General features: G+C 41.9%; 1 protein-coding gene across 2 annotated transcripts; it reads left to right on the forward strand.

The window, feature by feature from the left end:
* Window positions 1–38: 38 nt before the first annotated feature.
* Window positions 39–16,121, forward strand: LOC138956165 (uncharacterized). 2 transcript variants are annotated; one of them, XR_011452527.1, is made up of 4 exons: window positions 39–509; window positions 2,895–4,257; window positions 6,851–6,971; window positions 8,772–16,121. XR_011452527.1 is itself a non-coding variant. In XM_070327602.1 (4 exons), exons 1-4 carry the CDS (start codon window positions 390–392, stop codon window positions 8,912–8,914), a joined length of 483 nt encoding a protein of 160 aa, XP_070183703.1. In that variant the 5' UTR covers window positions 44–389; the 3' UTR covers window positions 8,915–16,121. The 2 variants fall into 2 exon arrangements, 1 of the variants encoding a protein (XP_070183703.1); XM_070327602.1 differs by having other exon boundaries at window positions 44–509; window positions 2,895–2,993.
* Window positions 16,122–16,668: the final 547 nt, after the last annotated feature.

Below are 16,668 nucleotides of genomic sequence, written 5' to 3' on the forward strand. Positions count from 1 at the left end.
ACGTAAAATTGTTTGCTGGGATACCTTTGTTATGGCTCATTTTATTCAGACATTATTCATCTTTCATGTGCTGCAATTGTATTTTGCATAAACAAATCATTGTTTGAGATAATAGCCTTTTAGTTGGGTGGGTGTGGTGCTGACAACACCCAAAATGGCGACCCAAAACAGTAAAAAATAACATTCAGTCACTCTCCTTCTGTACCTAATAACAAGGATTACTCCCTTGAAAACCTGAAACAATGGGCACCTCCCTATCTGCCATTCAAAATGGCCGACTAGACCGTTTACTGTGTCGCGCATGCTGTGTTCATTTTACTTTCAAGATACATTGTGTGTAGGTGTGTTGAGTGTATTTTAGGGTATTGCAGTTTGTTTTGGTAAAGACTATGCCCGGGGATAAAAAGTATGGGCCTTCAAAGCCCAAGAAACGCAAATTTTGTGGAAATAAGCACATGAAGAAGCAGACGAATCAAAACAGCGAAAGTATAGCATCGAGTGACGAAACTGTAAGTGCTGAAAGTTCAAGTTTTGGTACAACTACAAGTGAATCAGCAGATATTGTACCACTCGATCGGAACAAAAACTAGAGAACCCTGCCTTGTACAAACTGATCTTTGATTGTAGTAGTGAGGAGTCTGGTAATGAGGAAGAAGATAAATCAGACAGTGAGTGGGAAGAGAGTGAGGAAACTGATGATGCAAATTTGACTGTGGAATCTCCAGCAGGGAACAGAATAGTTGACATCAAAATTCTAGGTGACAACATTTCAGCAAATTTAGTGTGTATAGCTTTTGCTTTCATGCTGTGCAACTGTATAAAGTAGAAAGGGTCTAGCAAGCACCTTTGCTTTCCATTGTGTCAATCAACACTGTGATAGGCAGCAAACTTTCTCTTCTTCCCCCCAGGTTCCTGTTGGCAATTCTGTTGTCAACACCGTAAATCGAAGAGCGGTGTTTGTTATGAGATGTGTAGGAGCTGACGTATCTGAACTAGAAACATTCCAGTTACACCGCACACTGACCGTTTGGTATAGCTGAGTTTGTTCGAAGATAAGAGGGTACAAGCTGCTTCGGAATTTTTCTTGTTACTCGGGGTTTCTCCAACCACCCCCCCCCCCCCCCCCCTTTCTGTGTTTTATTCTCACACAGTGTGTGCCATTCGTTCGTGCTTTCTCTCTCTCTCTCTCTCGCTCTCTCTCTCTCTCTCTCTCTCTCTCTCTCTCTCTCTCTCTCTCTCTCTCTCTCTATCTCTCTCTCTCTCTCTTTCTCTCTCTCTCTCTCTCCCCCCCACCCCCCCCCCCCCATTTGCATGCATGTGCCTTGTGTTCTATCCAAGTTTGTGTGCTATTGTGTTCGTCACTACTTTATATAAAACTCGAACACATTTCGTGTCGAAAAACTACTGCTTTCTGGCATAATTTTTGATTTTTCTTTCTGAAGTGACGAGCTCATTCTCCCCAAACATACTGAACAAGGCGGAGCTTGGCTCCTTTTATACCAGGAGTCGCCTCTTTAAAACATGAAACCTGGCGTTTTTCAGTGCAGTGGATTTTGGTGCAGTTAAGTAGAGTTATACGGAGGTGTAGCTAGAAAATTTGATGGTCGGACAAATCGTCCTGATCAACAAAACTTTTTCCGGTCATTTGACCGTTTCCATATATTTTACGGACATTTAATGTTACAAAAACTCTCTCTTTCTCTCTCTTATCAAATGAGAAAGCACACAAACACAGCTAACCTTCAATCAGCTTCTGACTAGTAATGAACTGACAATAAAAATAAGAACAAACCAATATGGTAACACTACATAATTGTTTTGGAGAAAACAAAATGTTAATTGAAGGTTGTCCTACTTCCTGGGACTGTAGGTTGAGCTGTTGCATTGATAACTGAGGCAAACTAAGACAGACTGATGCTGTGTTCCAACTGAAGAACCTCTTTCGCTTGTTTTTTGGGTTGATTCTTCTCCCAAACCCGATACCGATGGTTGCGATGCTGACGCCAACAGATCGGTGGCCTCGTATTGCTCACTTCCCTGTTCATCTACCAAAACCCTACCCCTACTCCCAAAACATTCCAGAGTTCTTTGATGTTTCTTTTTTTAATCAGGGATTCAATGGAGGCCATGTTTACATAATCTCAATTGGACCATGAGGACGAATACGAGTGATCGTTTTCTATATATATATATGTTAGCTTGTAAGTTTATTTGCCATCTTGTTTAATAAACGGTTTTAGGTCTGACCGATTTTATAGCAAACTGAGCGGTCATGGACCGGCTTATCATGTAAATGGACGGACATTTGACTGGATTACAATTTTTCGGACAATTAGGAAAAATTCCGGTCTAGGACCGATATCTGACACCAAACCACACCCCTGGTTATAGCTTCTTCTTCTTCTTCAGCGTTCCTAGATCAGGCCTCAGATTTTCAGTCTAATATGGGTTATGAAATTTGTGGTCAGCAATTTGGCGCACCATAAGGACAGAACAGAGGGATGTTCAGAAATATCAGGGATGGGAATTGACCCGCAAATCACCCATAAGCCCCCCCCCCCCCCCCCCCCCAAAAAAAAAGTTGTATGTTTCTGGTCACCTGACCCTACCTATTTTCCCTGCCGACTCGACTTTGTTTGCATTTAAAACAAAACAAGAAAAAAATGGTTTTTCGAAGGAAAAAAAATCCTGTTTTTTGACAAAATAAGTTGAAAAGATGTTTTAAAAAAAAGATTCCCGACCTACCTACCCTATATTTTTTAGTCACGTTACCAGAAACATACACTTTGGGGGGGGGGGGGGGATCATAAAGGTGAATTTCCGCCTTTTTCACTTTTTCCAATTCCCATCCTAAATAATGTGTAAAATTTTCTTCTTTCCTTTTGCTCTACCAGGACAAACAGTCGAATGTGAACAAGACGGTAGTGATGCTGATGCTGAATCACCTTGTGAAGAAGACGAGGGTCCGCAGCCACCGATACAAACAAAGAAAGGCGAGTGATGTCATCTCGGCATATTGTTTGGAAACCAAGTGGATACCTGGTGTTTTTCAGTCGATTTTGCTGCACACCTTCATTGCTATTTGACTTTGATCTGAAATATGATGTAGAATCACTGCTAGTCTCAGCCCATGAATCCACATGTTCTGTACATAGTTTTAACGATCAACATATATGGCCAAGAGTCTGATTTGGCGTCAAACCAAGTGGACAGGGGTCCTGTTTTGCCCACATCAGAGCTCCCTGTAGGATTCAAAACAAAGAGTCATGATGACCCCCTGTCCAAAAATCTGGAAGTCATTTTGGAATTTTAGGGAGTCATATTTTATCTAGGATTTTTCTCAAAGTTTAACGTGTGTAAACTAGCGACTGAAGGCAAGGAAAACTTGGCTTGCAAAGTTAGTTATTTCGCTACACAGTAGTAGTGAACGTCACGCGATTTTGCTAGCGTTGTATACTTGTGACTTTGCATTCGGAAACGCACCTCAGTGGTGACGTTCGGAAATAGTGTCTGCTGTGCACGGAAGCTTCTTCACAGGGGTCAAAACCTGCGCAGTTGACGCAGTGAGTGAAAATCTCGGCGTGATTTCAGTGCGTCAATTACGCAGAATCATGCGTTATCGGCAGTTGTAAAAAAACAAAAGTGGGTAAAGTACCGTATGTCTTGTGCACTTGTGTGTTAATTTGTATGATACTTGGGAATTGTTGCTATGCTGTTGGATGCAGGGGTGCTAGTTGTCTGATTCAAAACGGATTTCTGATTTGGGATGTTTGCTTAAAAATAATTTCCGATTTGATCAGGTCCGATTCAGGAATTAACTCTAAAGATTTCGATTTCTCATTACCGAGAAAGTATAGCTGGCGATGTCGTCTGCTAGACATCCCACGAAAGACGCGGCAAGCGTTACTCCACTCCACTGCCACTGAAATGTGGCGCTTTCAACAGCGTCATCACCCTGGGGCCACGAATCGGATCATAGATTGCACCCCCACCCACCCCGCTCATCAATTTTTTTTGGCGTCAATTTCCTATAGCTTTCTTGTGTGTTTTCATGCTTGACTATTTAGTCTTCCGATTTAGGTGCGCCAAAAAAATAATATCTTGTGGATTTCAGATTTGGAAGGTCTTAGTCACCAGCACCCCTGTGGATGAAATGCTGCTGCTAAAACAATTTGTTGATTTTTTTTCTCAGGATTTCCTACTGAGTGTGAATCTATCGAGTCTGACCAATCAAACCATTCAGCATCTGAGAGCAGTGTGAGTGTAGAAACTAAAATATATATGTCGTGCCCATATCACATTACCTGCTATTCAGACTTGGTCGTGTGACACGTTTTCTTCCACACGAGATTACGTTGATTGTCTAACGAAGCCGTCAGGCTGAGTTAGACATCAGCTAATCGAGTGTGGAAGAAAACTCTGTCACACGACCAAGTCGGAATAGCATTTATGTCACAGCTTCAACAGAGGAGAGAACAAACACGTTTTGCGTACTCAAGCTTGACAAACCTAAACACAGGAGCAGCCATTGTGGAGAGATCTACTTTTTGACGGAAGTGAACGAACAACTATGAATGACGTCTCGGTATATGTGAACGACGTCACAGTCATCGTCACAGTCTGTATCTTTTGAAGCATCGCATTCTTCGTGACGTCTTTCTGTGTCTGCATCCGCGAAATGTTGTTCTTTTCGGGGTCTTTGTCATCTATGTTCAGAACTCTGTCCTTCCAGTTACAGACTAACAGGCCTCCTGAGCGAGCCACTTTCCAAGGGCAGCTAAATTCGCGTATGGGAACAGTACTGTCGTCTGGGATGCCGTTCTCAGTATTCTCAGCGTTGAAGAATTTGTAAAGAGAAGAAACGATAACAGCAGGAGAAATAAAAGTTGTGTGTGCATTTTGGGGCTTTTGGGGGGACGATTTCGAGTTTGAATCCGTTCTTGCACATGTTCCAAAGCATGTAACAATCTTGCACACGTTTGCTTTAGTAGTGGCAGAGAAGGAAAGTGTGTGACATACTTGCCTATTACGCGTAATGGGATATGGTGTGATATGGGCACTACATAAACACTGATAAGATAATGCAATGGTCAATCCAAACGTTGGTTTTACTCAAAGCATCGCTTATTTGTGCATAGAATAAAATAGACAATACCCGCGCTGTGAGGGGAATGTGAAAATGGGTGCATCTGTGTGCGTGGAATCGTATGGGGTTGATTGTTTTGTTTTGATTTTTGAGTCACTTGAGAAAAAGTGACTCTATGTAATCGGTCAGTGTTAGTCTGTCTCCGGCCGGCCGTCCGGCCGGCCGGCCGTAGACACCACCTTAACGTTGGACTTTTCTCGGAAACTATCAAAGCGATCGGGCTCATATTTTGTTTAGTCGTGACCTCCAATGACCTCTACACTTTAACGAGCGTCAAAGGAAAAATTAGACATTTTATATCTTTGACAAAGTTCATCGGATGTGATTGAAACTTTGTAGGATTATTCTTTACATCAAAGTATTTACATCTGTAGCCTTTTACGAACGTTATCAGAAAAACAAGGGAGATAACTAGCCTTTTCTGTTCGGCAACACACAACTTAACGTTGGGCTTTTCTCGGAAACTATAAAAGTGACCGGGCTCAAATTTTATGTGAACGTGACTCATTGTGTTGTGAATAGCAATTTCTTCCTGTCCATCTGATGCCTCATATAATATTCAGAACTGCGAAAGTGACTCGATCGAGCGTTTGCTCTTCTTGTTTCATTGGAATACGGAGAGGAGATCAATGGGGATTTGAAATCCGAACCTGAATATGTAGTTTTGTAACTGTTATATCCCCGAAATCAATAATATACAACTGTTGATTAAAGGGCCAGTCCAGAGCAATTTTTGCCATGTTTATTTTTAGCCGATCTGAATCCCAACCTTCCTTCCTAACTATATTCCACCCAAGTTTTAATCTCCAGGAAGCTAGCATTCCACCACTACTGCACTAGAAAGAAAACCCAGTATTCACGCCCATATGTACTAAATACGCCACTTCTTGGCCAAACAGCACATGTTCATAACTTGTGTAGTTCACAGAATGATCGTATAGTAACAGCGAACCCCCTACTGGCACTGAAACTGCATTGGTGAGCACTCTGTATGCTATGCAGTCGGGGAGACCATCACATATTTAGAAACTGGCGTTCTACCCCCAACAGTAGACCAAACAGCTTGTGCACAACCACACTATCAACCCAAGAAAAATGCACACTTCTAAGTAAATAACTAAGCCCGTATTTCAAATTTTAGGCAATGGGTAGCTATCGTACAGATAATGAAAGCGGTGTCATTCATACCCTCCGCGACAATCACAGCTCAACGCACAGCACGTTCCATCGACCGGCCCATCAGTATTCTATAATAGCGACTGGCCCAGCACTGAGAGAGAGGCTCTCTCTGTATACCAAACCAATCCCCAAAGCTAACGCCTGCCTTGCCTGTGGTCGAGCCGACGGTCAGGCGAATTTCGATTTAAAAGTTTAAAGGTCACTTCCGACGTACACGATCGGAAGATTGTTGGATCGTACAGCGCTTATAAATACTTTTGAGACATAACAAAAATGGTCGCAGACATTTTCCAACGTGAGGATTCCAATAAGCCAATAAAAAGATGTACCTTTAGGTATAGATTTATCTGGCAGGATAAATATTGGTTTAGACATAAATGTTTATCATATTTTTCGTGCTAGCAATTATGGCATCATATTAGGATAATGCATATGTAATACCCACAGGGTAAGTATTGAAAGAAACCAAAATTATAATACATTTGTGGGATTTTCATGTCGGTTTGTATTTAAATTGTTTGACAGGATGCCTCATACCGACCAGACACGGAAAACTCTGACGCAGACTCTGTATCTACCGTGTACTCAATTTTGCCACTTGTACAACCACCCCCTACAAAAGGAAAGGTGTCCTCTTCAAATGAAGGTATTTTTTTCAAAGACAAATAACATTGCCAGGTTTCACATGCATGGCAGGGCCAGACTACCGGGGGGGGGGGGTTATGGGGGTTGCGCAACCCCCCCCCCCAGCCTAATCATGTACCTCACTTATTTAAAACATTTTTTATTATTGTTTATTTTATGCCGTTTCATGCAAGGAGCGACCATTTTCCTATCTCAGAATATAACCTACCCATCAGCTTCAGGGGGCTTTGCCCCCTCACCCCCGCCAAGGGGATGTTCCCCCTAGCCACCACTGGCAAACCCCCCCCCCCCCCCCCACTCCTCTTAGCCTAGTCCGGCCCTGCATGATACAGTATGACTTTTTTGTGTATAAATAATCTGTTTGTACTGTGCCTGTGTTGAGCGGAAAATTGTTGCCCTGCTTTAGCTCATGTCAACAATTGGACTGACCAGAATTGATTTTGGATTACTGAATAGAAGTGATATCCGATCGGATATCCGACTGTGATATATTTCTTGTAGTACCAGTTCCAGGACCGAATACCAAGTGCATAAATAGCGTAATTTGCGTAAGTGACGGCTCGTGATTGCTATCAATTTTCTCAAAGATGGGGCTTGGCTATCCTATGTTATCCCACGGCAGTGGGGCGGGGATGTAGCTCAGTCGGTAGCGCGCTGGATTTGTATCCAGTTGGCCGCTGTCAGCGTAAGTTCGTCCCCACGTTCGGCGAGAGATTTATTTCTCAGAGTCAACTTTGTGTGCAGACTCTCCTCGGTGTCCGAACACCCCCGTGTGTACACGCAAGCACAAGACCATGTGCGCACGAAAAAGATCCTGTAATCCATGTCAGAGTTCGGTGGGTTATAGAAACACGAAAATACCCAGCATGCTTCCTCCGAAAGCGGCGTATGGCTGCCTAAATGGCGGGGTAAAAACGGTCATACACGTAAATAAAAAGCCGGGGGAGTTTCAGCCCATGAACGAACAAACAAACAAACAAACATCCCACGGCAGTTTACTGATAGCTCAAACTGTCTGTATGTGTTTCTTATTTTCATTATTGACTTTTTAATTTTAAATGTTAGGGAATAAATGGAGAAAATCTATGCAGCAGGTGGTGGTATATTGCCCGCACACTCGGACAATGCTTGTTTTCTTCTTCTTCTAGTCAGTCAGATAGCCAGACAATCAGTTGCTCATTTATATGCACCCATCTTGAAAATAAAACCATAACGGTTTTTAAAAAAGAATAACACACACTATGCATGAATAAATACCAACAGCCTTCAAAGTTCAACCGACAGCCTTATTCTGTGACAAAGTCAGCATAATTATGTTCATTGTTGCGGCAAATTGTCGTCTAGGCGACATTTTGCTGCTCTACATAGTACATGCCTGGCTGGGTTTGAGTCCACTGGTTAGCCCGGTGTCAGAATAATGTGACTGGGTGAGATGAAGCCTGTGCTGCGACATCTGTCTTGTGTGTGGCGCACATTAAATGTCAAAGCAGCACTGCCCTGAGATAACCGAAGGGTGGACTGGGCGGTGAGCAAACAAAGTTAAGTTAAGGGTTTGAGTCCCTTCGAAAGTAGGGTGGATGATGTTTCAGTCTATCCAGGGTCGACTTATGTAAGACTCTTCGTGCCTATTCTCGACGTGTGCATCATATATATGCATGTGAAAAAGATCCTGCTTCACGGTACGATTAGACTGGTCAAAGCAGATACCCAGCATGCACATACATATTGGCATAATCTTTCGAAGGGACTCGGATCCCTTCTATATCTTTTTTTTACATCAATGTTGTGTTCTGTTCAACAGTCGGTGGGAAAGGAGCAACTTCTACTCCAACAGTCGATGGGAAAGGAGCAACTTCTACTTTAACAGTCGGTGAAAAAGGACCAACTTATACTTCAACAGTTGGTGGGAAAGGATCGAGCAACTTCCACTTCAACAGTCGGTGAAAAAGGAGCAACTTCAACAGTCGGTGAAAAAGGAGCAACTTCTACTTCAACAGCCGGTGAAAAAGGAGCAACTTCTACTTCAACAGTCAGTGAAAAAGGAGCAACTTCTACTTCAACAGTCAGTGAAAAAGGAGCAACTTCTACTTCGAAGTGAACTTCTTCAGGGAAATCTGTGTTTACTGTGGAGATTTTGACAGCCATCTGAGAAGACATTTACTACGTAAACATTCTGATGAAGAAGCAGTTGCTCCCATGGGGTCGCCTTCACGCGGCGGGAGTGTTTCCACTAAGCTACCCCACCCCTTTACTTCTCTTCTTTTGTCTTATTTCTGCCTTACCAGTCCTTTCACCTATATTTCCTTCCAAGAAAACTCTCCCTACTATTCCCTGCAGATTTCCGATTCCTTTCTTGTTGTCTTATTTCTACCTGACTGGATCCATCACCTTTATTTCACTTACCAAAAGTCTTCTTTTCCACATCCTTATTTCTTTGCCCCCCGCATGTCGTAAGAGGCGACTAACGGATTCTGTTTCTCCTTTTACCCTTGTTAAGTGTTTCTTGTATAGAATATAGTCAAAGTTTGTAAAGATTTTAGTCAAGCAGTAAATAAGAAATGTTAAGTCCTTTGTACTGGAAACTTGCATTCTCCTAGTAAGGTCATATATTGTACTACGTTGCAAGCCCCTGGAGCAATTTTTTGATTAGTGCTTTTGTGAACAAGAAACAACAAGTGGCTCTATCCCATCTCCCCCCTTTCCCCTATCCCATCTCCCCCCTTTCCCCGTCGCGATATAACCTTGAATGGTTGAAAACGACATTAAACACCAAATAAAGAAAAAAAGAAGCAGTTCAAGCTGCATTAAAACTTCCCTGTGGACAAGAACGGGATAGTGCTTTTGCAGCTATTCGCAAAGACGGAATTTTGGACACAAATCGGACGCTGCCAAAAGAAGGCAAGTTCATATGTGAGCGCAACCAGGGAGTTGAAAAACGTGTGATGTGTGGAGGGTGTCATGGTTTTTTTCAGTAAGAAGGGCTCAGGACTCTAGTCAGACTGGTGCTCAGCCCTCTTCTGCTCAGGACTCTAGTCAGACTGGTACCCCCCGCGGGTTAGGGGGAGTCCCATATTGGTTGGGACCAGAAAGAATTTACCCGATGCTACCCAGCATGTCGTAAGAGGCGACTAACGGTTCTGTTTCTTCTCTTCTTTTGTCTTATTTCTGCCTTACCAGTCCTTTCACCTATATTTCCTTCCAAGGAAACTCTCCCTACTATTCCCTGCAGTTTTCCAATTCTTTTCTTGTTGTCTTATTTCTACCTGACTGGATCCATCACCTTTATTTCACTTACCAAAAGTCTTCTTTTCCACATCCTTATTTCTCTGCACCCCGCATGTCGTATGAGGCGACTAACGGATTCTGTTTCTCCTTTAACCCTTGTTAAGTGGTTCTTGTATAGAATATAGTCAATGTTTGTAAAGATTTTAGTCAAGCAGTATGTAAGAAATGTTTAGTCCTTTGTACTGGAAACTTGCATTCTCCCAGTAAGGTCATATATTGTACTACGTTGCAAGCCCCTGGAGCAATTTTTTGATTAGTGCTTTTGTGAACAAGAAACACTTAACAAGTGGCTCTATCCCATCTCCCCCCTTTCCCCTATTCCATCTCCCCCTTTCCCTCGTCGCGATATAACCTTCGTGGTTGAAAACGACATTAAACACCAAATAAAGAAAGAAAGTCAGACTGTTGCTCAGGACTCTAGTCAGACTGTTGCTCAGGACTCTAGTCAGACTGGTGCTCAGGACTCTAGTCAGACTGTTGCTCAGGACTCTAGTCAGACTGGTGCTCAGGACTCTAGTCAGACTGGTGCTCAGGACTCTAGTCAGACTGGTGCTCAGGACTCTTCTGCTCAGGACTCTAGTCAGACTAGTGCTCAGCCCTCTTCTGCTCAGGACTCTAGTCAGACTGTTGCTCAGGACTCTAGTCAGACTGGTGCTCAGCCCTCTTCTGCTCAGGGTTCATTGAAAAAGAAAAGAGACTATGTTGTTTGGACATCTGCTGACACTGAATCAGTTTCCTCTTATTTTCAAGTCTTTTTTTACTGCTAAAGGGACAGGCACAAAGGGTAAATTGCCAGGTAAAGATTGTGCACTGAACTTTTTACAATTGCACACTATTTTTTCTGGAAGACATTTCTCCAAAGACAAATTGGTGAAGTTGGTTAAAACCAAAGTGTTCAATGAGCGAACAACACTCAGAAAAACCAGGGCTCAATGTTTGAAACCTTTTGAAGAATTTTCATTGGCCATATATCCAGAAGCTCGCATTCATTTCATGGATAAGTGAATGGGACAAACGTCCGGACCAATGGTCAAGTTTGTGAGGATATGATATTATGAGTATATAGTCACAAATATGTACAAGTTTGTGTATAATTATATGTGTACCGTATTTGACGGATTACAAGACGCACCGTTTTATAAGCCGCACCCCCGACTTTTAACAAAAAAATTGGGACGAGCCACGTATAGGCCACGTCACTATATTAGCCGCCGTCGAAAAAAAAATAATCAGATCGTGTCAATCAATCAAAACAACCAGGCAAACAAAAATTACAGTATTTGGCAAAATCGGCTCGGAGAATAAACAAGTGAAACAAAGAAGAAAAGTGAAAAAGTTTGAAGAAAAATATCACACACACAATTTGTAACCAACACACACATGTAGTCCCGCCCGGAATAAGCTTTTTTGGGATGATTTACAACTTTTGCGCACATTTCGAGCGGACGAAAACACAACATGGCGGCTCTCGCTCCTCCAACTATCGCAAGACACAAAAAAACGAAATCTCGCGCACGCGCGAGATCCTGATACATCCAATGTTTCTCTGTACGGTATCTTGTCACGACGACTTGTTGACAAACGAAGATTCGCGAAAGAAAGAGAAAAGGGCCGAGTCTTGAGTAGAGAGCTAATAAAGTACCGGTAATCGCTAATCGAGCGAAATGAAAATCCGCGGCGACTTCCATTAGGTGAATGCTATTCAAGTTTAGGTAACGTTTTAGCCGCATCTTTTTATAAGCCGCAATGCGATTTTTTTTGAAAAAAAGTCGCGTCTTGTAGTCCGTCAAATACGGTATATATGTACAGTCGCAAGAATGTACAAGTTTGTAAGGATATGACTATTACAGTATAGGTGTGTATGGGCACACGTATACATACAAGTTTGTAAGGATATATTACCGTAAAATCCCTAGCATAAGCCCACCATCTAGCAAACGCCCACCCCCCACTTTGGGCCAAAAGTTGTGCACAGGGGTAACTACCTAGCAAACGCCCACCCTGCTTTTTTCAAAGAGACTATAGGCTCACTTTCACTAGGATTTGTGCAGCCTGTTCTAAAAGTCATCTTTTTCCCCTTCTTTACCTTTTCGTGTTTCTTTCCTTTTTTCTTATTCTTTGTCCCCTCTCCTCACTCCCACCCATCGTTCATGTTTTTTTGAGTTTCTCTTCTCTTTTTTTCCCTAAGTTTGTGGGTTTTTCTTTCTCAGAAAGATTGGGCCTTTTGAAGACAAAATCCAAGTTCAGTTAACGTTTCATTTCCAAAGACGATCGTGTAATTTCTTCCTTGTACAGAAAGAAAGGGCTTCATTGGTGTTGACATTTCGACATTTCATCAAGTTTCTTTTTCCCGGAATTGTGTTGTTATTGTTTGTCCTTGCAAAGGTCTGGTGATTTTCTTTTTACTTTATAAATTTATATAAATGACTATGCTTGGGTTGTTTTCAGAAGAGCCAGTCCTTTTCTCTCTCTCTCTCTCTCTCTCTCTCTCTCTCTCTCTCTCTCTCTCTCTCTCTCTCTCTCTCTCTCTCTCTCTCTCTCTCGGTTGGCCTTCTTTGCCTCAAAGTAATTTTTCTTTCTTTTTTCCTTCACTTCTACTCACACGACCTAACTTACATGCTTTCGGGGTTTGTATTCACTCAATTACACGATTGAGCACAAAACTTACTTTGTGCAAAGGGGTCTATCCCTAGCAAACGCCCACCCCCCAATTTTGCCCTAAATCTGTGCACAGGGGGGGTGGGCCTATTCTAGGGATTTTACGGTATGTGTGTGTGTGTTAGACTGTGAAGGAGACATCACATTTTTCAGTGCGTGTGATATTCAGTTGTCCGTAGGCTTTGGTCGCAAGCACAACAGTCTGACTGCTACTGAATTTTCCTGGCTGGTTACCCCTAGTGTGTGTTGTTTACGGTATATGCAGTTCACGTCTCAGCTACTCAAAGTGAACATTGGTTTAAGTAATGGTTAAAATTACGCACACAGAGCCATTCTATGTTAAATCAAGTTATCAAATATCAACGAATCAAATCAGAGAGAGGTTGAGAGACTAAGTCAAAGAAAGGGACTGTGACTGTGAGACAGTAATTAGTCAAGGGACAGAGTAAAGCGAGGGACCGGACGGTTCTCATGCTCGCAGACATTCACGAACAAGGATACAGAACATTTGCGATTGTATGCCTTTTAATTCTATGAATATTTTCTGCAATTGCACATACCTGTCAAGTACTTTTGGCCTCTGACCATAGTAAATGGCATAAGAAACCATAGTTGGGGATCAAAAACCATAGTTAATGCGTGGATCAGGATGTGGTTAAACACACAAATTCAACTTCTCACGCATACACACTAAACCAATCAGATTGTTTTTCGCAAACTAAAAGTAAAACACATAAATTCCTTTCTGCACAAACTGCTCTTTATTTACCACTACATGTAATACATTTACACTGCACTCTTGTTCGTTCATTTTTGTTGTCACTTGTCACTTGTGTTCTTAGTTGTATTCATCTGTGCAAATGCTCCCATGGGGTCGCCTTCACGCGGCGGGAGTGTTTTTACCAAGCTACCCCACCCCTTTACTTCTCTTCTTTTGTCTTATTTCTGCCTTACCAGTCCTTTCACCTATATTTCCTTCCAAGAACACACTATTCCCTGCAGTTTTCCAATTCTTTTCTTGTTGTCTTATTTCTACCTGACTGGACCCATCACCTTTATTTCACTTACCAAAAGTCTTCTTTTCCACATCCTTATTTCTCTGCACCCCGCATGTCGTAAGAGGCGACTAACGGATTCTGTTCCTCCTTTTACCCTTGTTAAGTGGTTCTTGTATAGAATATAGTCAATGTTTGTAAAGATTTTAGTCAAGCAGTATGTAAGAAATGTTTAGTCTTTTGTACTGGAAACTTGCATTCTCCCAGTGAGGTCATATATTGTACTACGTTGCAAGCCCCTGGAGCAATTTTTTGATTAGTGCTTTTGTGAACAAGAAACACTTAACAAGTGGCTCTATCCCATCTCCCCCCTTTCCCCTATCCCATCTCCCCCCTTTCCCCTGTCGCGATATAACCTTCGTGGTTGAAAACGACGTTTAAAACACCAAATAAAGAAAGAAAGAAAGAAATCTTTGCTTTGTCAATCATGCTGCCAGTCACCTTAAAATCATGGCAGCATGCATCAGAGTTAATTTTGACCTGCAAGAAGGCAGTCAGTGTGTCAGCTCCCAGACTGTGATCCAGCACTTAAAAGTGTTGCAGGGTTTCACTGCCAAATGGAAATTTATTCAACATTTTCCTCACACAGGCCACGTAGAACTGGCGCACATCATGCCAGAACTTCTGTTGTGTTGCTGGTGCAAGCTCCTCCTCAGAAATGAATGAACGGCAGTCCATGCCAGCAAAAAAAATTTAAAATAAATAAATAAATTTTTTTTAAAAAAAATAAATTAAAAAAAAAGGCTGAAAATGCGTATGGTTTGAGGTATACGACGTAGGACCCAAAAAACACCGAAAAACCGTAAGAATTACGCAGAATGCGTAGGACTTGACAGGTATGAATAGCATGCTTTTTTATGAATGTCAAAAACTACTATTTAGTATCTTGTTTAGATTTCCTCACAGTATTGATTTTATATATGTCGTCTTTTATACGCCATATATATGTCTTAATATTGCTTGCTTTTGTGTATATATGTATTTCTGTGCAAAATCGTTTGGGTTATTAACTTATTGTTTCTCAATTTTTCTTCACTTCGTTTATCTCCCGCAGTGGGGCACTGCGGTTATGAAATTAAAGGCCCCTTCTGTTTTTGGAACCGCAGGAGCTTTCTAGTTTGCTGTTAGGTAGATTTTTGGTTCCTCTTTCCTGTCATGCTCTCTTTTTCTTCATGAATTCTTTTCTTTTTTCTGCCTTCTTGCTCATTCACCTGTATTTTTTCCAAAAATCTCTTCTCTTGCCGCTTGTCTCGCGATTCATGTATAGTTTAATCTGTTAGTGTTCTGATGTAAGTCCAGCAGTAGATAGGTTAAGCCTATTTTAACATACTGGAAACTGGTTATCTTCCAGTAGGTATTAATTTAGTTTTACTAAAGCCTGCTGGGACACAAGTAATGGGTTAGTGCATTTGTAAACAGGAATCGCTTGACAAGTGGCCCCCTTCATCCCCCCCTTCCTCGTCCTGATATGGCTCTGCGTAGTCGGCTGGACGTTAAGCAACAAATAAACAAACAAACAAACAAAACAAATGTAATCGGTCAGTGTTAGTCTGTCCGGCCGGCCGGCCGGCCGTAGACACCACCTTAACGTTGGACTTTTCTCGGAAACTATCAAAGCGATCGGGCTCATATTTTGTTTAGTCGTGACCTCCAATGACCTCTACACTTTAACGATGGTTTCGTTGACCTTTGACCTTTTTCAAGGTCACAGGTCAGCGTCAAAGGAAAAATTAGACATTTTATATCTTTGACAAAGTTCATCGGATGTGATTGAAACTTTGTAGGATTATTCTTTACATCAAAGTATTTACATCTGTAGCCTTTTACGAACGTTATCAGAAAAACAAGGGAGATAACTAGCCTTTTCTGTTCGGCAACACACAACTTAACGTTGGGCTTTTCTCGGAAACTATAAAAGTGACCGGGCTCAAATTTTTTGTGAACGTGACTCATTGTGTTGTGAATAGCAATTTCTTCCTGTCCATCTGATGCCTCATATAATATTCAGAACTGCGAAAGTGACTCGATCGAGCGTTTGCTCTTCTTGTAGTTATTGTTAATTTCTTTAAGCTACAGTTACAATTGTTTGAGTTCTTTAAATGAACATTCTAAAGTTTCCTTGAGTGTCAATAAAATGATAAATATTTGTACAACTTTGTTGCATGTTTCTGACTGTGAACATAGATTGTGTTGCATGTTTCTGACTGTGAACATAGATTGTGTTGCATGTTTCTGACTGCGAACATAGATTGTGTTGCATGTTAGTTTTGTTACTGTAAATTTATTAATGCTTGACCAGCACGGTTAGCCTAGTGGTAAGGCGTCCGCCCCGTGATCGGGAAGTCGTGGGTTCAAACCCCGGCCGGGTCATACCTAAGACTTTAAAATTGGCAATCTAGTGGCTGCTCCGCCTGGCGTCTGGCATTATGGGGTTAGTGCTAGGACTGGTTGGTCCGGTGTCAGAATAATGTGACTGGGTGAGACATGAAGCCTGTGCTGCGACTTCTGTCTTGTGTGTGGCGCACGTTATATGTCAAAGCAGCACCGCCCTGATATGGCCCTTCGTGGTCGGCTGGGCGTTAAGCAAACAAACAAACAATTAATGCTTGCATTTGAAATTCCAGTGACATTAACAGTGCTACCACACAAATGACAGAAAAATAAAACAACAACAATAATTACCATATTTTCTCAATACAT

The sequence above is a fragment of the Littorina saxatilis genome, unplaced genomic scaffold (assembly GCF_037325665.1).
Source record: "Littorina saxatilis isolate snail1 unplaced genomic scaffold, US_GU_Lsax_2.0 scaffold_1036, whole genome shotgun sequence".
In the NCBI taxonomy this organism is placed as follows: Eukaryota; Metazoa; Mollusca; class Gastropoda; order Littorinimorpha; family Littorinidae; genus Littorina; species Littorina saxatilis.

Bases quoted from the DNA above. Each gene is read 5' to 3' on its own strand.
- LOC138956165 (XM_070327602.1), top strand. From the start codon at position 390: ATGCCCGGGGATAAAAAGTATGGGCCTTCAAAGCCCAAGAAACGCAAA. The intron at 510-2,894 runs GTAAGTGCTGAA...TTGCTCTACCAG, and splicing joins TAGCATCGAGTGACGAAACT to GACAAACAGTCGAATGTGAA. The intron at 6,972-8,771 runs GTATTTTTTTCA...TCTGTTCAACAG, and splicing joins GGTGTCCTCTTCAAATGAAG to TCGGTGGGAAAGGAGCAACT.